General features: G+C 42.7%; 1 protein-coding gene across 2 annotated transcripts in view; it reads left to right on the forward strand.

Annotated features, from left to right (window-relative positions):
- The window catches only part of PI4KB (phosphatidylinositol 4-kinase beta), a 130,324-nt gene that overhangs the window by 82,428 nt on the left and 24,011 nt on the right, over positions 1–23,885 (forward strand). For both annotated transcript variants that reach the window (XM_069218354.1, XM_069218353.1), the window contains 6 exons: positions 6,469–6,696; positions 11,432–11,659; positions 14,777–14,886; positions 15,699–15,803; positions 16,146–16,269; positions 21,261–21,526. In XM_069218354.1, the coding sequence (XP_069074455.1) occupies positions 6,469–6,696; positions 11,432–11,659; positions 14,777–14,886; positions 15,699–15,803; positions 16,146–16,269; positions 21,261–21,526 (1,061 nt within the window). The remainder of the gene's footprint in view (positions 1–6,468; positions 6,697–11,431; positions 11,660–14,776; positions 14,887–15,698; positions 15,804–16,145; positions 16,270–21,260; positions 21,527–23,885) is intronic.

Genomic DNA, 23,885 nt, shown 5'->3' on the forward strand with positions numbered 1-23,885 from the left:
GAATCTCGGAAAATCGTCGGTATTGTTTGCGTTCGGTATTGGGTTAGTTACAACAGATCGACACCGACTTTTGAAGAGCTCCGGTGGCCCTTCGGGGTTTTTTCGATCCCCCGTCGGGGCCTGATCGGCCCGGCCACGTGTCTCTTCAAGGCTGATGGAACGGACCCCATTCCGCTTCTGCCCAAAATGTCATAACAAGTATCCATATACAGATTAGCATCTGGTCTGTAACTTGTGTCTGTCTCCAGAGCACAAGGAGGATACCTGTGAAGCCTGTCGAGCTTTTCGGACGCGGAAGACATTAAGAGACCGAAGAGCGAGAAGACTGCAGATGGCGTCGGCGCCGACAGGACAAGGGCGTGTCGAGGAGGAAGAAGAAACCTTCTCCATCCAGGAATCGGACTCGGACGAGCTCGATCCCGAAGAAACGCCGAAAACCGTGAGTAAGACGTCGAAACATAAAACTCACGAGAAGACAACAAAAGCCCAGGGGACGCCACCGCCAACAGGCCATGGCTTAACCCGAAAAATAGGTGACCGATCATCGGCACCGAAAAAGGGCATGCATGTGGTGAAGTCATCCGACTCCGGTCGAGATACCGCCACACAACAATCTCGGCCCGAGACAGCGGCTCCGAGCAGATTCGGCACCGAGACAGTGGCACCGAAATGGTTCGGCACCGAGACACCACGACACCGAAAATAAAGAAGGTTTCCTCGGAGCCCAAAAAGGCGACCGAAAAGATTTCGATTCCGAAACATCCAGCCTCGGAACCGAAAACAGGTTCCTACACAGAGGAACAGGGATTGTCCTCCCAGATGCAAGGACATAAGTTCGGAGAGGAACTTGAATCAGTTGAGCCAGACTACACTCAAAGAAGGCTCCACATTCAAAAAGACACAGGGAAGATAAGCACTCTTCCCCCAATTAAGATGAAAAGAAGACTTGCCTTTCAAGAAAAGGACAAGCAGCCACAGGCAAAGGTGGCAAGACAAACAACTCCACCACCATCATCTCCACCACCATCAATGCACACATCACCGGTAGCCACGCCACCACTGATGCAATCCCCGACTCATACTGCAATGAGTCAAGATGATCCTGATGCATGGGACCTTTATGATGCTTCTGTATCAGATAACAGCCCAGACTGTTACCCTGCGAGGCCGTCGCCACCTGAAGACAGTACATCCTACACGCAGGTGGTCTCAAGGGCAGCTGCGTTTCATAACGTCACCTTGCATTCAGAACCAATTGAGGATGACTTTTTGTTTAATACACTCTCCTCCACTCATAGCCAATACCAAAGCTTACCTATGCTCCAGGGAATGCTAAAACATTCCAAACAAATATTTCAGGATCCTGTAAAAGGCAGAGCCATAACTCCAAGGGTGGAGAAGAAATACAAGCCACCACCAACAGACCCTGTTTATATTACGCAGCAATTAACACCAGATTCTGTGGTTGTTGGGGCAGCTCGCAAGAGAGCAAACTCTCATAGCTCGGGAGATGCACCACCTCCAGACAAGGAGAGTCGCAAATTCGATGCTGGGGGTAAAAGAGTTGCAGCACAAGCAGCAAACCAATGGCGTATTGCTAATTCACAAGCACTTTTGGCAAGATACGATAGAGCTCATTGGGACGAAATGCAGCATTTCATAGAACACTTACCCAAAGAGTTCCAGAAAAGGGCACAACAAGTGGTAGAAGAAGGACAAAGTATCTCCAATAATCAGATACGGTCATCAATGGACGCAGCAGATACGGCTGCAAGGACAGTAAATACTGCAATAACGATAAGGAGACACACATGGTTGCGTACGTCAGGATTCAAGCCGGAAATACAACAAGCCGTGCTGAATATGCCCTTTAATGAACAGCAGTTGTTTGGGCCGGAAGTCGACACTGCTATTGAAAAACTCAAAAAAGATACTGATACCGCAAAAGCCATGGGCGCACTCCACTCCCCACAAAGCAGAGGCACATTTCGCAAAACAATTTAGGGGAGGGTTTCGAGGTCAACCTACAGAGGCCACAACCTCACAAGCAAGGCCCACTTATCAAAGCCAATATCAGCGGGGAAGTTTTCGGGGGCTATATAGAGGGGGACAATTCCAAAAAAATAGAGGGAAGTTCCAAAGCCCCAAAACCCCTCAAAACAAGCAGTGACTTCCAAGTCACACATCCCCAACACATAACACCTGTGGGGGGGGAGACTAAGCCAACTTTACAAACATTGGGAGGAGATAACAACAGACACTTGGGTACTGGCAATTATCCAGCATGGTTATTGCATAGAATTTCTCCAATTCCCTCCAAACGTCCCACTGAAAACACACAATATGTCAAAACAACATATAGATCTTCTAGGACTAGAAGTTCAGGCATTGCTACTAAAAGAAGCAATAGAATTAGTACCAAAACACCAGAAAGGAACAGGAGTTTACTCTCTGTACTTTCTCATACCCAAAAAAGACAAGAGTCTGAGACCTATATTAGATCTCCGAACATTAAATACCTACATCAAATCAGATCACTTTCACATGGTGACATTACAAGACGTAATCCCACTACTCAAACAACAAGACTACATGACAACACTAGACCTAAAGGATGCATATTTCCATATACCGATACATCCTTCACACAGAAAGTACTTAAGGTTTGTATTCCAAGGGATACATTACCAATTCAAGGTGTTGCCATTCGGAATATCAACTGCGCCAAGAGTTTTTACAAAGTGCCTAGCAGTCGTAGCTGCACATATCAGAAGGCAGCAAATACATGTGTTCCCGTACCTAGACGATTGGTTAATCAAAACCAACACGCTAGAAAGGTGTTCACAACACACAAAGTATGTCATAGAAACCCTCCACAAACTAGGTTTCTCAATCAACTACACAAAGTCACACCTTCTGCCGTGTCAAACACAGCAATACTTAGGGGCGACAATCAACACAGCAAAAGGGATTGCCACTCCAAGTCCACAAAGGGTTCAGGCATTTCACAATGTAATACAGGCCATGTATCCAAATCAAAAAATACAAGTCAAAATGGTGATGAAACTCCTAGGCATGATGTCCTCATGCATAGCCATTGTCCCAAACGCAAGGTTGCACATGCAGCCCTTACAACAGTGCCTAGCATCACAGTGGTCACAGGCACAGGGTCAACTTCTAGATCTGGTGTTGGTAGACCGCCAAACATACACCTTGCTTCAATGGTGGAACAGTATAAATTTAAACCAAGGGCGGCCTTTCCAAGACCCAGTGCCACAATATGTAATAACGACAGATGCCTCCATGATAGGGTGGGGAGCACACCTCAATCAATACAGCATCCAAGGACAATGGGACACTCACCAAAAACAGTTTCACATAAATCACTTAGAACTATTGGCAGTATTTCTAGCGCTGAAAGCATTTCAACCCATAATAAGCCACAAACACATTCTTGTCAAAACAGACAACATGACAACGATGTATTACCTAAACAAACAGGGAGGGACACACTCAACACAGTTGTGTCTCCTGGCACAGAAAATATGGCATTGGGCGATTCACAACCACATTCGCCTAATAGCACAATTTATTCCAGGAATTCAGAATCAGTTAGCAGACAATCTCTCTCGGGATCACCAACAGATCCACGAATGGGAGATTCACCCCCAAATACTGAATACTTACTTCCAGAGTTGGGGAACACCACAAATAGATCTATTTGCAACAAAGGAAAACGCAAAATGCCAAAACTTCGCATCCAGGTACCCACAAGATCAGTCTCAGGGCAATGCGTTATGGATGAGTTGGTCAGGGATATTTGCTTACGCTTTTCCCCCTCTCCCACTCCTTCCATATCTAGTAAACAAGTTGAGTCAAAACAAACTCAAACTCATACTAATAGCGCCAACATGGGCAAGACAACCTTGGTACACAACACTACTAGACCTCTCAGTAGTGCGTCATGTCAAACTACCAAACATACCAGATCTGTTAACGCAACACAAACAACAAATCAGACACCCAAATCCAGCATCGCTGAATCTAGCAATCTGGCTCCTGAAGTCCTAGAGTTCGGACACTTAGACCTTACACATGAATGTATGGAGGTCATAAAACAAGCTAGGAAACCTACCACTAGACATTGCTATGCAAATAAGTGAAAAAGATTTGTTTATTACTGCCATAATGATCAAATTCAACCCTTACACGCATCTGCCAAAGACATCGTAGGATACTTACTACATCTGCAAAAGTCAAAGCTAGCTTTTTCTTCCATTAAGATACATCTTACAGCAATTTCAGCTTACCTGCAAATTACGCACTCAACTTCTCTATTTAGGATACCAGTCATAAAAGCATTTATGGAAGGTCTAAAGAGAATTATACCACCAAGAACACCACCAGTTCCTTCATGGAACCTCAACATTGTCTTAACACGACTCATGGGTCCACCTTTTGAGCCCATGCACTCTTGTGAAATGCAATACTTAACATGGAAAGTTGCATTTTTAATTGCCATCACATCTTTAAGAAGAGTAAGTGAGATTCAAGCATTTACCATACAAGAACCATTTATTCAAATACACAAGCATAAAGTAGTTCTATGGACAAATCCTAAATTTTTACCAAAAGTCATATCACCGTTCCACTTAAATCAAACAGTAGAATTACCAGTGTTATTCCCACAGCCAGACTCTGTAGCTGAAAGAGCACTACATACATTAGACATCAAAAGAGCGTTAATGTACTACATTGACAGAACAAAACTAATTCGAAAAACAAAACAATTATTTATTGCTTTCCAAAAACCTCATACAGGAAATCCAATTTCTAAACAAGGCATTGCTAGATGGATAGTTAAGTGCATTCAAACCGGTTATCTTAAAGCAAACAGAGAACTGCCTATTACACCAAAGGCACACTCAACTAGAAAGAAAGGTGCTACCATGGCCTTTCTAGGAAATATTCCAATGACCGAAATATGTAACGCAGCTACATGGTCTACGCCTCATACATTTACCAAACACTACTGTGTAGATGTGCTAACGGCACAACAAGCCACAGTAGGCCAAGCAGTACTACGAACATTGTTTCAAACAACTTCAACTCCTACAGGCTGAACCACCGCTTTTGGGGAGATAACTGCTTACTAGTCTATGCACAGCATGTGTATCTGCAGCTACACATGCCATCGAACGGAAAATGTCACTTACCCAGTGTACATCTGTTCGTGGCATTAGTCGCTGCAGATTCACATGCGCCCACCCGCCTCCCCGGGAGCCTGTAGCCGTTTAGAAGTTGATCTTGAACATCTGTATATTTGTAAATATATTACTTTAAACTACATTATGTACATACGTATTCACTCCATTGCATGGGCACTATTACTAGCATATACAACACCTACCTCACCCTAAGATGGAATCGACGCCCATGCGCAATGGAGCCGAAATGGGAGGAGTCCCTCGATCTCGTGACTCGAAAAGACTTCTTCGAAGAAAAACAACTTGTAACACTCCGAGCCCAACACCATATGGCGGGATGTGCACAGTATGTGAATCTGCAGCGACTAATGCCACGAACAGATGTACACTGGGTAAGTGACATTTTCCATATATATATATATATATATATATATATATATATATATATAAATACTTTTGTGTTTATTTTTATACTATTTACATTAGAACTAAGGCTTCTAATGTAGGAACTATTTCTGAGGCATACGGAGCAATATTAAATATTGCAACATAATTGTGTTAAAGATAAAGTACTTGTTTGTTTTAAAATGTACCACATGGCTCTGATGACGTTCTTTTAAGATAATGAATTGAAAAGTAACAAATTAGATAATATCCATGCATGGACCTTTATAATCGAGGGTGGGGTTTCCAAAAATTTCAGTGATTGCGTCTTCCTAATGTAGTCTAGGAATTTAGGATGCCCAGAAATTCCTTACTAAAATGTACTTTTGAGTGCAAATTATTCAAGTTCCTAACTGTTGAGATTTGGATGTTTCTGTGTGGTTTAAAAATTCAAAGGCAGTAACCTGTGTTGATTTTCTCGGTGTGATGTTTCATAGTTTCCTGCGTGATTTTGATGCCCAAAGCCTACTTTTTGTTGTTCCCAAACATGTTTGGAGACTAGGTGGGAATATTCTTGTCGACCTCTAAATCAAGTGTTTACTTTTCCTTACCGTTTTGGGCCTGTTCTGAAGTAGACGGATAAGGACAAGAGTAACAGTGGGGTGGCGCATGTAAGGAAGCACCACTTTATTGTGAGAGCAATAAAAAATGAAAATCTATTCCTTAGCCAAGGATGGTTATGATCTTCAAGGATGGCTCCTGCAGAAATGCTGAGCATGTGCCTGAAGTCATTGTAATGAACTGTAGAAGTGTCTGTGATGGCCACTTGCGCAGTCTGCAGTTAGCTAACTGTTTGCGTTCCTTTCCACACTTGCAGCCCGTGCGCTTGGCTCCTGAACGGGAGTTCATCAAGTCGATGATGGCGATCGGGAAGCGGTTAGCCACTCTGCCCACCAAGGAGCAGAAGACCCAGCGGCTCATCTCCGAGCTGTCATTGCTGAACCATAAGCTTCCGGCCCGTGTCTGGCTGCCGACTGCTGCCTTCGATCATCATGTTGTACGAGTGCCCCACACCCAAGCCGTGGTGCTGAACTCCAAGGACAAGGTAGGTCTTGTCTGAGCAGGCTCTAATCCGCTTGGAAACTGAGAAGATTATCTCCATCAGGCAGGGGCTTTCTACCACCAAGTTCAATGGAAAATGTACACACACTGGGATTACAAAGGATTGGGATAATGCATGTCACTGTGGCTTGTCATGTACTGTGCAGGGGAAGCTTGAGATGACCTTTAGAGGTTTGGGTTAAAGGTGGAGTAACAGGAGAAGGATCTCATATTGACTTATTATAACTGATTGCAAATATTTATAGCTTCATCATTATTCTTTGTATATATTTCCTAGCCTCACGCTGCACGTTTAACCCAGGTGTTGTATTTTATGGAAGCACTGTGGGTATATTCTCTGTAAATATGGGCAGCTCTGTTAGACAGGCATCTAGAAATCTTTAGAGACATGAATCCCAGGTAAAATAGCTATTGCAATAGGGATTTGTGTACAGTAGTCATTAACAATGTTTATTTATGACTTGAGAACTTTAATTGCAGCTACTGCAGTTCATGGGATGCAGGTTTTGCCTGCCGTGTTGCAAGGCACAGGCTTGTCTGTTCCAGAATCCCCAGGTCTTCTGCATGTGTTTGTGCTGGATGGGTTATTAATGGAGTCCGATACCTACCCTGAATTGACATCATATGGCTCCTGTATTTGTAGCCCTAGTTACATAAAGTAATTTGAACAGATAGGCTGTAAACGTCTGCTGCTATGCACTGCGTCCAAGATATTGTTCATTCTTATAAGTAGAAAAAGACAGCATAAGCACAAGTTTCATCCAGCCAGGTAATAGTTTCCATTTCCTGTCCTCTGGTTGTACAGAATAGTAAAAGCTCTGCCACGCCAAATGCCCCATTACCCTTGTCCACATCACGCACAGCCCTGCACCTTCCAGGGACACTTTAGTGTCCACATGAGGAGTGTTAGAAATGGGGTCTTTGGTTGACAGTCAGGTTACCCCCTGTTCAAGCAAGGACCCTCACTCTAGTCAGGGTAAAAGAGAATCACCCTCAGCTACCCCCTGCTTATCCCCTTGGTAGTTTGACAGAGCAGTAGGCTTAACTTCAGAGTGCTAGGTGTAAAGTATTTGTAACAGCACACACAGTAACTCAATGAAAACACTACAAAATGACTCAACACAGATCTAGAAAAATAGGAAATATTTATATAAACAAAACAAGACCAAAACAACAAAAATCCACAATACACAAGTCAAGTTATCAATTAAAAAGCAAAAAGAGTCTTTATGTAGTTTAAAACACACCCTAACACTGTTAGCGTGAAAATGTACCTTGTGTTGTTTTTACACGCCCAGCGGTACTTACGTCGGAAATCCAGCCGCACGAGGATTCAATAACCATGCGGCGCGGGTTGCGATCTCCCAGCCTCTGTCAGCGATGTTGCGCGTCGTTTTTCCAGCTCCTTGTGTCGATTCTTCGGTCACGCTTCCGGCAATCGTCGATTTTTAGCCGCGGAGCAGGCGGCGCATTATTTCTTCAGCCGCAGATCGGAGTCACGTCGATCTTTTCCCCACACAGCATCCTGTGTGTGGATTTCCTCCTCTTAGGCTGCCAACCTCTCCTTTCAGGGTCCCAGGAACTGGATGGGCACCACAGGGCGGCAGCGTAGGAGTCTCTCCAGAGACTCCAGGTGCTGGTAGAGGGAAGTCTTTGCTGTCCCTGAGACTTCAAACAACAGGAGGCAAGCTCTAAATCAAGCCCTTGGAGATTTCTTCTCAAGATGGAAGGCACACAAAGTCCAGTCTTTGCCCTCTTACTCTGGCAGAAGCAACAACTGCAGGATAGCTCCAGAAAGCACAGTCACAGGCAGGGTAGCTCTTTTTCCTCAGCTCTTCAGCTCTTCTCCAGGCAGAGGTTCCTCTTGTTTCCAGAAGTGTTTGTCTGTGGCTTTGAGTGCCCTTCTGATACCAAATTTCTCCTTTGCGGTAGGCCTACTTCAAAGTAAAGTCTCCTTTGGATGTGAAATCCTGCCAGGCCTCAGACACTCACCAGTGGGGTTGGAGACTGCATTATGTGAGGGCAGGCACAGCCCTTTCAGGTGTGAGTGACCACTCCTCCCCTCCCTCCTAGCACAGATGGCTCATCAGGATATGCAGGCTACACTCCAGCTCCCTTTGTGTCACTGTCTAGTGTGAGGTGCAACCAGCCCAACTGTCAAACTGACCCAGACAGGGAATCCACAAACAGGCAGAGTCACAGAAATGGTAAAGCAAGAAAATGCTCACTTTCTAAAAGTGGCATTTTCGGACACACAATCTCAAAATCAACTTTACTAAAAGATGTATTTTTAAATTGTGAGCTCAGAGACCCCAAACTCCACATGTCCATGCGCTCCTAAAGGGAATCTACACTTTAATCAGATTTAAAGGTAGCCCCCATGTTAACCTATGAGAGGGACAGGCCTTGCAACAGTGAAAAACGAATTTAGCAATATTTCACTGTTAGGACATATAAACCACATTACTATATGTCCTACCTTAACCATACACTGTACCCTGCCCTTGGGGCTACTTAGGGCCTACCTTAGTGGTGTCTTATATGTAAGAAAAGGGAAGGTTTAGCCCGGCAAGTGGGTACACTTGCCAAGTCGAATTTACAGTTAAAACTGCACACTCAACACTGCAGTGGCAGGTCTGAGACATGATTACAGAGCTACTTAGTGCTGCAGGCCCACTGGTAGCATTTGATTTACAGGCCCTGGGCACCTCTAGTGCACTGGACTAGGGACTTACTAATACATCAAATATGCCACTCATGGATAAGCCAATTACATACACATTTTGTAAAGGAGCACTTGCACTTTAGCACTGGTTAGCAGTGGTAAAGTGCCCAGAGTAACAAAAACAGCAAAATCAGAGTCCTGCACACATCACCTGGGAAACAGAGGCAAAAAGGTAAGGGAGACCACGCCTAGGATGAAAAGTCTAACCAGGAGAAAGTAATCTTTTGGTCTGGGCTGTACTGACAACCTTGAAGTATGTAAGTCTTGAAATGGCACCACTTACAGAGACAGGTAGCTCTTCTTGACCTAAGATAGGCGTCATTGCCCAACACTGAGGCAGCCTTGAGACACATACAAATCTGCAGCCAGAGAACGTTATCCATGAATAGAGATGGCTTCTGTGATTTGCAGTCGAGCCCCAACTTTGCCGTTAAGTCCGTGAAAACAAGTAGTTGTCTGAGAATTGCTACTTGGCAAAATATTTTCATCTTGAATGCACACAAACTGTCGCCAAACAGTGCATTTCCTATCACAGTTTGCAGTAACATATTCCATTTGTTTTTGCTGCACACAAAACATTTTTTTTATAAGATGCAGTGGCTTCCTCAGAATGTCAAGGAAATATGCAAACTGAAATTGTGCTCATTTGACTAGATGAAATTTTCAGCAAATATTCTCCCCTAAGTTCTCATAAATTCACTCAACCAGCCTGAGCAGCTGCAACAATATCCATGTATGCTTTGTTTAACCAAATGGTTCTGCGTGCTAGCTCTTGAGACTTGCCCAGTTCTGCTTAAGAATAACAAAAAGTCTGCTATGTAAGCCGACCTAATTGCCACAAGTATAACAGTTGAGTAACTACTCAGTATTTTTAGGTGAAGCTTGACCAGTGTAGCTGTCTGTTGACTTATTGTTGGCACCTCTCTATACATATAATGGGCTATAGCTCCACCCAGAGGAGAATTACCCTCTTCATGCTGTTAACTGCTTAATGTATCATTCTACCTTCAATGGAGTTCTTGCACTGCATGCATGAGGGGCTGTTTTGCTTATCAAAACTACACCAAGTTATTGTCTCTCACAAACCTGTGTTACTATGCTTGACACTTGTCCTTTGGTCCCTAGCATTCTGGGAATGCGGTGGCAACACTTTAGGAAGGTCATATATAAAGCATGAGAGCTACAATTTGGGTGTTGATTATGCCGTTAACCCTGGAAACACCCTTTCACATTCCCTCCCATTAGTAGGCCACTATTTCAGGGATGTAGACTCTGTCAGTGGGCATACTGCCTATTAATGTCATGCATTTTCATCTGTGGATTTTACCAAAGGGAGGTATTCTCCACAGATGTTTAACTAAAAAGCATGCATTGACTTCCTAGAAACGATACATTCACGAAGAAACGTACACACTGCATAATGAAAAGCAAGACACAAAAAGGCTGACCAACACAACTGACGGTTTATATGGAGGACAAATCACCCATGACCCATCTGGCATACAACCACGAGAGACAATCCCTAACCTCCACATTGGGTTTATCTGCCTGGTTACAAAGATTCCCCTCCCCTTCGAACATACTCCGAGGGAAGGCTAGCATCCAACACAACCCAATTCTCACTATATTGGGCCTGTTCTGTCCACCGCCAGTGTCATGGACAACATTTTTCTGGGCAAACCCACAGTGATGGAATACACGTCTGCAGAGAAAAGCGCTAGGGCACCAAGTAATTGGTGCTTCTCCGCCATATAAAATTTGTCCTACATAATGTAATTGACGGTGGAACTCAAACAAGCCACAGACTGCAAGTTAAACAGCAGTCCTGAAGCAGAATAAGAATCTGCCATGAATCAGGAGGAGAATTAGTAAACTAGATGGGTCATAGTTTGTGTGGACTGATGAAGTTCTAAAGTTGAAAATTGACACTTTTTAAACATTTTTTTATAGATTTTCCACCCCTTGCTCTAAACACAATTTCCTATTCCTCCAGGCTCCATATCTGGTGTACGTCGAAGTACTTGAATGTGAAAACTTCGAGACCTCTGTGGTACCTGTCCGTATTCCAGAGAATCGCATCATGAGCACACGCTCTGTGGAAAACCTTCTGGACTGCGGGATAACCCATGAGCAGAGGGCCAGCAGCTTTACTACAGTTCCCAACTATGACAATGATGATGAAGCATGGTCTGTGGATGACATTGGGGAACTCCAGGTGGAGGTGAGCATGAAATATTTTGAGTCTGACCTGCAAACAACGTGAGAGAATTAGGAGTAAAACCTTTAAAAACATCATTAAGGTGTTGCAGTGATCATTCTGGAGAAGGATGGAGTCAGATACTGAAATTGTAAGGTGTCTATGAGAAGGTTTAAAGTTTTTTTTTTTGTCTTTTTTTTTCTTCCGTTTTTTTCACATTTTGTATCCATTTTCTTGAATGAAAAGAGAACATAACAGAAGTATGTGTAGTACATTATAGCATATATAGTACAGTATTCCCAACTAACCTTCTCAATCAACGTGAAAGTCTTCCATAAGCTAGAGAGCAAAAGAGGTCAAACTGCACTTCCATTGAACACCAGGCTAATCATACTCTGGCCAGTCCCGGAGGCGGGGAGTCTAAAATGTATCAAATGCGGACTTTGAGCCAGTTATGTGCAGTAGAAGAATGAGTGGCTGGCTGTATATATCTGGCTGAAGAGGTGGTAAGGATGCTAGTTGATGCTGAGGAAGATGGAGGTGATTGTGTGTGGGAGGGGAGAATGAGCAGTGCTGGGGTTAAGGATTCCTTTTATTGAGCATAGTGGAACCTCAGTGTAGAGGCCAAAAAGTGTCTTGATCATACTTACCGCTACTGTTTTGGGTCAGGGCTCAGATTTAAAATAGTCTGCTTCATGAACAAGAACTTTTGAGACAAAGAGCCTGGCTAGCTTTAGAAAATGGTTCTTAATTACAGCAGGACCAAAAAAACATATGGTATGTCTCCTCCCACCCTTTTCACCAGCCAGCCTCTGCGAGGCCAACTGATTGAGGCAGCTCGAGGGTGCAGTCCTCCAGTACATCAACATAACCCATGTACAGTGAACTGTATTTTAACCCCATGTGTTTAAAAAAGTGATGCCAATTGTTGCTTCAGCCTTAATGAACACAAGTGGGCTAGCATTTGCATCATTTTTTGTTTATCCTAGTTTCGATAAAAAAAGGTTAATTAAAGAGATAACTTTATTCTATGTTGGTCAGTTCTGTAGTAAATCAAAAACAATACATCTTCAAATAGGAAGATACTCATCCAATATCAGCATACGTATTAAGTTACAGGTTGGTCCATGTGCACGGTGGTGTTCCAAACATCTCTTGCTATGGATGTTAAATGATTAAAGATTTATGTCAAATACTTGATTTGACCTGAATAGGGTAGTTATCCGAAAACGCTGATGGAGCACCGAAATGTCTATAAGTTCTCAACAATTTTGTTATCATTTATATGAGTGGATTCTTTTCTGTCTTGGTGTATTTTGTGTAATAGACATACATATGTGTTGGAATACAGTGAGCGATGTTGTCCATTGTGATGATTTCCACAACTTGGTGGAGCAGGTGAACAGATTGTGATTCTGTTTAGGAAAGTAATAGATTGGTACAAGTATTTATGCTGGCTTTTCATTAGCTCAATCATCAATTGATTATTGTTAAAAACGTGTATATTTGTAGACCCTTTTTTAGATTCCGTCACTGCATGAAAATTTTTATAATCCACATTAACAAGGGTAGACAAGACTGTGTTTCCCTTACATTAGGGAATAAGGACTCCATTACGATCTACTTAAAATTAACCCTGGAAGACCAACCATAGATGGTACCTGTTGAATTACTATCTGTGATTTTCACTAAACTCTAGGATGTAGGCAGAAACCCATCCCACATTTGATGAATCATGTCTCAGAACGGGTGAATTGTATTCACCCTAGCCCATCTCAGGCCAAATTGTTTGTATGACCCAGATCTCTTGGCCATATCCCCACCACCTGAAAAAACAAGGAAGCCAATGTGCATTCCGACCCTATTGAATTGTATTATAGTTGCATTTGTGTAGCACTTCATACATCTAATGGGGTGCTGAATTGCATAGTGGCCTGCAGCATGTTACATCTTTGAATTTGATTGGTTGGAAGAATGATGAAGTCTGTTGTTGCCTACACAAGTAGTGTTTTCATGTTCGTGATGACCAGAATGAGTGCTCTTATCATGACTTCAATCACTGCTAATAAGCAAAGGGTGGAGCAAAGAGATTTATGTTAAGTAATTTTGTGTGGTTGGACAGGTGTGTGGTATATAGGAAAGTTTTGAAGAATCCGTTTTTTTTGTTGGGTTTGCTCCCATGCCCTGTGATGTCCATTCTTTTTGTGTGGTCAATAAAATCTGTTTACAGTTCGATGTGAACCATCATCACTTATTTGGGACGAGACCGGTTTTACTAGCCTGGTCAGTGAAGCGTAGCTTGCAGTAACTCTTTAGATACTGAGCAGGAGGTAACAGCTTGGGAGAGCTCGCCAGAGATCAAAAACATGATGGGAATGATTTGCCTCTGCTTCCCAGCTCCTGCAAACCAGCACAGCATTGGCTTTCATTTTTAACCCAACTCTGCCATTCTAGAAGACCAATCTTATTCAAAACACTCCACTTTGAGACTGCATAAATAGACTGGCCTCAATAGCTAGGCCACATGCAATCTACGTCAGATAAGTGGAATGGCAGAAGAAGCAGAAAATTATGGTGAGTGTTATCGTAGGTGGTGGCAATGGCTTAAAAATGTTTGCTCAAGTGTATTTCCACAACATTTTTTGTTTTTCCTGAGGCTGCTCAAGTTTGCCCAGAAGTGTACCTACTATTTCATGTGCTTAGGTTTTAGGTTTCAGGGTTTAGGTTACCTCACTGATGCGTTCAAAATGCTTCTTGGACGACTTGCTGTCTAGTGTAACAATAGTGGCCATGCAGTGCGGCTATTCTGTTTTTATGCAGGGTTGGACAGATTTGTGTCGGATGAGTTTACTTGTGCAGTGGCACACACAAGCATGATAATTATCAAAGGGTGCTCTTAGTGTTACCAGTGACTTAGAAGGGCAAATTCAGGCACTTCCCGTTTAGTATTTTACTCTCCGGAATTTCGTCTGGTCTTTGAGAGTCGGCTTTGAACCTTTCAAATGAAGGCCACTCATTCTTGTGGTCCATGTGTTTTTTGTTCTATTAAACTCCTAATGTTTGTTATGGAAGAGTCCACTCCTATGCTGCACAAACCTACCTGTTTTATATGTTGGAACCAAACCCTTTTTTTCTGTGCAGCTGCCCGAGATCCACACCAACAGCTGTGACAATATTTCACAGTTTTCCGTGGACAGCATCACCAGCCAGGAAAGCAAAGAGCCTGTCTTCATCGCTGCTGGAGATATAAGGTGAGAGCTCAACCTCACATGTGACACCTGCCCATGTCAATGACTGAAAGCCATTCTTACAGCTACCACAAGGCATCCTGTTTCTCTCTTTAAAAAAACAGGACAGACAAGGGAGGCACTGAGTTGGCCATAAACACTGGTGACCTAAACCTTAATTTTGCTTAGGGTTGTGTCTGAAGCAGCTTGTATGATGAGTCAGGAGTACCTTTAAGGGCATGCTAATGGACACTCCCTATGGCCTCCGGTGACGGGGATTGACTTCTCCATAGTGGCCTAGTGTTAAAGCAGTGAACTCTACATGAATGCAGTGACTGTGGCAGTGCTATCCAGCACAGAGTAAAAATAAACAAATTAATAATGCCTCATCTGCTGGCCATGACTGGCTTCGATAGCATGCATATGCTTGTGTGTTTATGTATTTATACTTGTGAGTGGGTGTATATATGTATATGTGTGTGTGTGTATTTTATTTTGTTCTGTCTGGCAAACTGGAATTAGTCCTAATAGAAGATATGACAGCAATGCCTCCACATGGCCACTGTTAGAAGAAAAAGCAAACCATAGAGTTTACAGAGGAGAAACCTGCAACAGTGAGAGTTTCCCTTGCCCTAGGGTTTTCAGACTGAAGGGGGTACGTTTGCTGCAGAAATGTGAAGTACTCGTTTACAGCCTAAAAGGAACACAAGATGAAGAAAATAACTATTCTCATTAGTGACCTAGTGCGTTAGATTGATAAAAGACAGAGTACACATGAACAGTACCCACTTGTTCATTATTTTTGTTCTGTTTTTTATTGTGCTTTACCCATTTAGACGACGTTTGTCCGAGAACCTTGCGCATGCGCCAACAACGTTCCGAAGAGATCCTGATGATCCATCCGCAGTGGCTCTGAAGGAACCGTGGCAGGAGAAAGTCCGGTAGGTGCTGTATATCAAAATAGAGTTTTGGGTCTCCTCTTCCGGGACTCAGTAGTCGGAGTTATACCTCTTGAATTTGAGAAAGAAAGAGTAGATGTGCAAAAGGTAATTTATTGAATCACTCTTTGGTATTTCTGTTCTGAGTAACCATATCAAAATCTCTATGCTATTGATATATATTATTATATTTATCAATGAGAAAAATGGTTATAGAAGATCTCACCAGGTTTCTCTGGCTAACAATTACATTGATGATGGCTCATGACATTTTTTCCTAGACACATCTTTCTGGATTTTGCAGGCCCTGTCGCACTAAATTTTGGCATTTTTCTTTCTGTACAGGCGGATCCGAGAAGGTTCTCCTTATGGACACTTTCCTAATTGGCGGCTCCTCTCTGTGATTGTGAAATGTGGGGATGACCTCCGTCAAGAGCTGCTAGCTTTCCAAGTCCTCAAACAGTTACAGGTAAGTGTTTTTGCTCTTGACAAGCCCTCTTCAAGTCCAAACCAGTGCAAGTACGGTATTCAGAGGAGACCTTGTTGATTTTCTGAAGGTGCATGATGGCACATAATACAACATTTTGAATTATATGTAGCTTAATACTTACATATGCTAACATTTACAAATACTGGCTGTTAAAGTAATCTAACCTAGAAAAAATCAGGTTGACACATTTACATGTTGATCTTTGGATGTCATTCCTACTAGTTGGGTTCGAAGTATTCCAGGGCTTTAGACAACCATTGTTTTTCCTCTGTTTCCAGTGGTTGAAGTTTGATTGCATTCACAGCTGCCTTGCCGTTGACCAGCCTACGAATATAGGTGTGCATGATTGTAGTGAAGGATGAACTTTTGTGAATGTTGTGGGCGTTTGCTGTGTAGGTTAGAAAGACAAGGCAAATAACCTTAAATATAATTTTGGTCCCACTGGAAGGCAGTGAGGCGTTTCAGGGCTGGGGTGAAGTGGTTAATTTCTTCAAATTCATGGAAATCTAGTTTTGATTCTTTGACATTTCTTGATCATAAGTGCTCCTATTTATGTGATCAGTTGAAAGTACCCAAAACAATACACCTCCACCCCCAAATGATGTGGATCTCAATTTTGGCTCCAATCAATGATTTATTTCCATGTTCCTCGTATATCCACACCCAGTTCATGGACAGAATGTTATCCACATCCATTAGAAACTGCTTTTGATATAGAGTAATTACCTTCTCTAAAGGTTGTCATCCAATTAAAGAAAGACTTGTGGCATGAGGAACCTTAGGGATGTAATTTTAAAACACCCACCCAATGATTTTTGCCAAAGAGCTAAGGTCTCTTGGCTGTTTTAAGCAGTAAGAAAGTTGTTACTTCAGTTGAAGTACAATTAAAAAATGGTCTGGCGCAGTGTGATAGGAATATATGCCTCATTAGCAGATTTTGCAGCGGAGGGTAAGTGGCGTTTGCCAAAGACGCTTGTTGTAAATTGGTGAGCAAAGATTATGTCACCTTGCTAAGTTTAAAAAAAAATTTAAAAAAAATTAGAAGTTGCAAATTCTCTGACTTCTCAACTTCAAGCATCCATAATGCAAATACTGCTCCAGAGGTAACAATTCTAAAGTTCATTTTGTCGGAATAGTTTCTGAAAAGTGTGTCAGTGTAGTTTAAAACACATCAACTTAGCATAACTAATATACCATATCCCTCGCTACCGCTGCTTTTGCTTATTTGGAGGTTTCTGATCAACAAACCTATTTTGTGACTCCTCTTCTAACAGCTAAAACACTGTAATGACAGTTTTATGTTTATGCATTAATGCAAAGATTTATTTGCTACAAGTGTTGCCCTCTATCAACTAGTACAAAATAAATACAACGGATATTATAAGCTATGATCTGAGAAGTGGGCATTAATGTTATTCAGAGTGTCTTTATCAACGTGGTGGTGGTGGTTGCACCTCATCTGGGAAGTTTGAGATCTCTGTATTTGCTGTCTTAGTCGACTGACTGCTCAAATCCGACTGGCACCAGATGGTGTTACAACTCTTGCTGACCAGAGGTTCCCTCCTGTTTAACTTGGGATTTCCATCAATTAGCCCATGTCTCACCAGGAGTTCTCCCAATGCCTCCTGTTTATTCAGGCAGTACTGGCGACATCATTTTGAACTTTCCCTCCTCCCTGTAGAAACTAGAACATTCCAGATGTAACTCAGATGTTTTGGGAGAGAGATTGAATTCTATTCCTGATGGTTCTTCACATTCTAGGCTTCCTGCATCCTCAGTCATGTATGCATTCTGGCATGTGAGTGTTCTTTCTGGTGCCTTTGCAGTCTGTGGTTCCAGCCTGTGGAAGATCTGTCTGTCTTCATCATGATGTAAGAAACACTGTGGCAGAATTTGGTCGCAAGTGGAAGAACATCTTTTCCAAGGGATGGTCTTCTACCCCTTGCCAGATGTGACTGCAGTGGGATGCTCACTTAGAGGAACAGGAGAGCAGAGGCCTTCGGGTCTCCACACCAGCCTGCTTGAAATGAAGTTGGTTTGGCTAGCACTCAAAGCCTTTCTTCCATCCCTTTGCAGAATCTGTCCAGATCTTGGCAGATAATATGACTGCAGATTGGCAAACCGGGATGAGTGGGTGTCTCACTTTCTTTGTTGAGAAGCACTGAGGCGCTGGGCTTGGGAACCCCAGCATGCGATCTTGCTAGTCGCAAACCATCTGACCAGTTGTCTAAAAACAAGGGCCAACAGCCACATTTAGAATCCTCTTACATGTCACAAATGGAGTCTCCTAAAAGAGGTGTTCCAGTGCATCTTTGCCCTGTGGTGCAGCCTTTGAGTAGACACCTCTGCCACTCACGTAATGCCTCCAGTAGCTGTTGCAGAGAGCCTTGGGAGAAGCATTTTGGTTGAGGTGGAGCTTTTCACTTCACCAAGCGTTTCCTCCCATGCTCTTAACTCCTCATGTTCTGATTCATAAGGCTTAGGCTCAAGTCATCTTCGTTCGCCAGGACTGGCCGGGATAGGTGCAGTATGCAGACATCTTGCCTGCTCCCTGCACTCTTGACTCTGTCTACCTCTCAGAGCTTGTCTTCCTTCCACCAAGATAGTTTACTCTGGAAGGTGGAGGTGGTTTGTCACCTACTGTGTGTGGCAGAATGGGGATCCCTTGTAGGCTAGCCTGCCAGAGGCCCCCTTTTTTTCTTTTTTTGCACTTTCCCAAATGGACTGCACGGTGGACACTGACAAGAGATACATTGCAGCCTTGTTGGCATTGCTCTGCCTTACAGACCAACCGTCTCATCAAATTTCCCATCATGAGCTGGTTTTTTAAAGGATTGACTCATGCCCCACTGATGCCTCAATATGATTTGAACCTGGTTTTGGCTTTCATCTGTGGTCAGTTGTGCCTGTTCAATACTCATATTAGTTTTTACTGTAGGAGTTAATTTGGTTAGGTGCATCAGTCGTTTGAAAGCACTGAGCGTTCGCTTGCCTTTCACATGCTTCTTCCAGGACAAATTTGTTGTCATAACTGAAATGATTTTCCAACCAAAGGTGGTGATCTTTTTACATCTCAATAAATTAATTTCACTTCCTACATTTTACTCCCTATCTCACCCACTGAGGAGGAGTGGTTATACTGACTGGCCGCCAAGAAAGCGGTTCGTTTTTATATTGAATGCACCAAGAAGATCAGGTCTGACGACCTGCTGTTTTATCAAGTATGCAGGTTTCAAGGAGTCACGACAGGCCAGAAAAGGGCTCTGTCCTGCTGGCTAAACCTCTGCATCAATATGTGCCACACCCTTCCAAAAAGGAAGCACTAGAAGCAATCCGTTCTCATTCCACCAAAGTGTTCCACCTCAGCACTCCCCAGGGGTGTTGCTGTAGCTGAGATATGTTGTAGTGCAACATGGTCTTTCCTTCACGCTCTTGCCAAGCATTATTGTTTGGATTCTGAGGTGAGACGGAATGACAATTTTGCACACACTGTGATCCAGGTTTTCCTCATTTGACCACTCCTTCAGACTCAACACCAGGAAAGTGGTTAAAGTTTGGGATAGCTCTATCTAGTGAGAAATTGTCAAGTAGAATTATCCATTAGAAGAAAAAGTTATTTACCTTCTGTAATGATCTTTTTGGTGGACATTTTAGGAATCCACAAATTCCTCACTGATCCAGCTTACCTCTCTATTTTGAAGATTGGTCATAGCCAACATTAAAAACGTTCCAGTGTAGATTGCTGCACTGCCTCAAATTCATTGTTATTTCCATATCTTTGCCTATAATGCCATGGAAAAAATGGATGAGGAACAGATATTGGTGTGCCAGGGTGGGCACTTTCTGGCTCTAATGATGAAACTGTGGTGTCGCTTGCCGGGCCTGAAATGTCCAGACACCACCTGCTGGCAGTGGCAAGCTGTGGAAACATTTACAACTCCAGGCTGATGCCTGTGAATATCAAGTTTGTGAGTATTCTGGAGGTAGATACATTATCCACCAGAAGGATTAACACACTTAAATAACATTCTTTTTTGCACACAACTACTGCAGTCTTTCATAAATACCCAAATAGGCTTCTTCTCTGCAGACATTTGTCTGATTGTTTTGTTTTCATCATTGAATGATTACGAAAATCCAAAGAAATACTCTTAAGCACACAGGCAGTGAGTCCATATTTGGTGCTTCTCTCAGGCTGCATCCAGTCTGTGTGTGCTTGTTTTGAGAACCATACAAACAAGTAAATCGTTACTGAAAATGTCCTGAAAAAGTTTTGTTTAGATTTGAAGATAAAAGTAAAAAAGGCTTTGTAAAATAGAGCTATGCTACAGGACTTCCTTTCAAAATATTTGCCTAAAGAATGTAAACAAAAACTGGCCTTAGTTCTTCTTGGCTGTGAGATGAAAGTCCCAAAAATGTGTGCTTATGATTTGGTAACAAGGCTTGGTTGCAGATACTTTATCCTTTGCAGATTTATCTTCACTTCTCTAAGTGGGCTTTCACAGTGGTAACAAACATTTGCATAAAAGTAAGCACACAAAGCCAGGTTGACTCCTCTTAAGGTGGCCCTAATGCCTCTCTGTGCATCTCTGCTGCCCTTCGACACCTCAGATAGGAGAATCATCAGAATACCTAGTTTTCTACTGTAGAATATCGCAGGATGTAAAGAATTCACAAAGGTTGGATGCAATAGAAACTTTGTAGCTGACAGGTAAGTAAGTATTGTCCTATTATTCACCTAAAACCAGCTAGCTTAGGAAAGTGTGCATGTTGGTTCCAGTGCTGTGGGTGTTGTCTGACCTTAGGAGAGTTTAGGTTAGAAATGTGAATGTCAGTAACACAATGGCTTTCTCAGTACCCCAGAACCAGTACTGCCTTTTGCCTTGCCATCATGCCTATTCTCTTTTCAAACCTGATAGAAGTTTCAACCTGTGCAAAAACTGATTCTTAATATGTCTGCTTTCTTCTAGATAATCTGGGAGCAGGAACGTGTTCCCCTGTGGATCAAACCATACAAAATCCTGGTTATCTCCTCCGACAGCGGCATGATTGAGCCCATTGTCAACGCTGTCTCTATCCATCAAGTGAAGAAGCAATCTCAGCTGTTGCTGCTGGACTACTTCCTTCAAGAGCATGGCAACTATACCACCGAAGCTTTCCTGACTGCTCAGCGCAACTTTGTACAAAGTTGTGCTGGCTACTGTCTAGTTTGCTACCTGTTACAGGTCAAGGACCGGTGAGTACTAATACTTATTTTTGGTCCCCTATAGGGTGTGACCAGCCATCCAAGATTTCCTGTGGCATTGCTGGTGAGGTCGCTGCCTACCAGACAGTGCATCTGTCTGGTTGCTAAAGACATCTTGGGGATGTTCAGAAAGTTGACCAAGGAATACATTTGATCTGTGGCTTACCACTGGCTTCGTGGTTTATAACTCACATATTCTGGTTTTTTTATTTGCTGGCTTTATTTGCTTTAGGCTGTCCAACTTGAGTTTGTCCCTCCTGTTGCCTAAAACTTGTTTACTGTATTCTTCCACAAACTTGCTTCAGGGGTCAAATGTCAAGCTGTGTCTTCAGAGGGAGCTTAGAGTTTGCTTTCGCTGACTTCAAGGTGGGAACATTTAAGGACCGAGGAATTGAAATTACGCCCCCTATGAAGTCCACCTGTGCCCCTCCTGTAACATAAACCTTATTTAGCACATCATGTAACATGTGGATGACAGATTTTTATTTTACCTAGATGGGTAAGGGATTACTGATTTTAACACAGAGGTGCTTCTGTTACTTCAAGTTAATAAATTGTAAACCTTCTAATATAGCACTGTGAGCTCTGAAGGATATGTGACTCCTACACCTTGTTAACCCTCACTGTTTTATGCTACAAACATCTTGTACATTGATGTACATACTTACATGATTTATTGTCAATGTGTAATATGTATGTTAAAGTGCTCTGACACCATGCACTTGGCTGAGTAGTGCTATAAAAAAAATGGTGGTATTGACATTATTTGTGCAAATACTGGGACAGACCAACACATCTGGCATTTATACAATGCATGCATTTCTCTTATAAATAGGGACTAAACAAAGTCAAAAGCTACCTCTCTTAAGCACCTGTGAGGTGACAAGCTGTGAGCCTTTTTTTCCCCTCCCTTCCATTTGCATCTAAGTGTGAGCCTCCAGACTGTGCCCAGTTTGGATCCGGTTGGACGAAAAGGAGGCCTGATGGCCCCTTAACTTCGGCCTTTATCTTTGTCCGAGCTGGAGGTGAAAAAAATAAAAAATAAACCCTCCGCCTGCATGATGCTGCTTATAATGAAAGCGGACAATAGTGCAGGCGCTGCTAAACGTGTCCCAGTGTTTTAAAATTACACTGGGACAAGTTCATCACAGGCAAAAAGGCAAAGTTGTTCTTCACAAACAACAACATCCCATTACTGCTCTTCTAAGCACCTCCACTCGGTTCTTCCTTCCCTATCTTTGAACACGCACTTCTAGAGGATTACTTTATTTTTAAACAGCATGTACAGTGACACCAGGACAATAGGAACTCATAGAAACATTAAACCTGTGCTGAAGCTTCAGTTTGTATTTTAAACAGGCAAAAGACACAATTCCTTTACTTGCAGTAGGATTATACCACACACTGCCTGCACCAGAATATAAATTTTGACCGTAGCTCAATGTTAAAATACAAATTATGGCTATTGTTTACTAACACCACAACTTATCACTTGCTTTGGGACACACACCAACAGCACGCCTCTCTTTTTATCGATCATTCTGAACTACATTCACCAGAGCAGACATAACGATGGTGCAGCAGGTACAGTGGCACCATTCCCAACACAAACACAGTGAACATAGACTCTAACATAATTTCACCCATCTTCATAGTCCTCTTCTGTCTCAAGACTCACTTCACCCCTCTCTCCCTTCCCCCTTTTTTCTACAAAGGCCTAACTTCCATTCAGGCAGCAAGTCTATTGGTTCCTGGACGGTAGTTTCACTCCTCTGTTTGCAAGTAGCAGGAAGGTTAATGTTACGACTTGCAAATTTATGCATAAAGCACAAAGAGACACCACAGTCCTAGAGACGCTCTGAGAATCCCTCCTCCACTCATCCACAGGCGTAAGCACCCCCAAGCTCCTCTTCCTCTGCCTTTCCAAATTCAAAGCTTCACAATCTGCCTTTTGCTTCTTGTAACACTTTGCCCAGCACTGTATCTGCTTAAACCTCCCTGAACGCTCTAGCAGTTACACTGCATCTTTCATGCCCTTTCTCCACAGACAGCAGTTAATAATGTATGCTTTTCAGCCCCGTCTTTCACTTATTAAATCACATAAACAACACAAACGGGTCTCTCGCTTTTTATTACTTTCTCAGCCCTGGCCTATACAACATTACTAAGTTCTCCTTAATTGCATTAAATATCCTACTTGCAGTAACACCGTATGCCAAAAATAAGATCAACATACAATAATCATTTGTTCCGCAGTAAATTATATCTGCATATTTAATTAATACCACTACAACCCAGGACACACTACCTCTCCCAGAGAGCACTTTTTTTGTGGAAATAGATTTGACTT

The sequence above is a fragment of the Pleurodeles waltl genome, chromosome 12 (genome assembly GCF_031143425.1).
Source record: "Pleurodeles waltl isolate 20211129_DDA chromosome 12, aPleWal1.hap1.20221129, whole genome shotgun sequence".
In the NCBI taxonomy this organism is placed as follows: Eukaryota; Metazoa; Chordata; class Amphibia; order Caudata; family Salamandridae; genus Pleurodeles; species Pleurodeles waltl.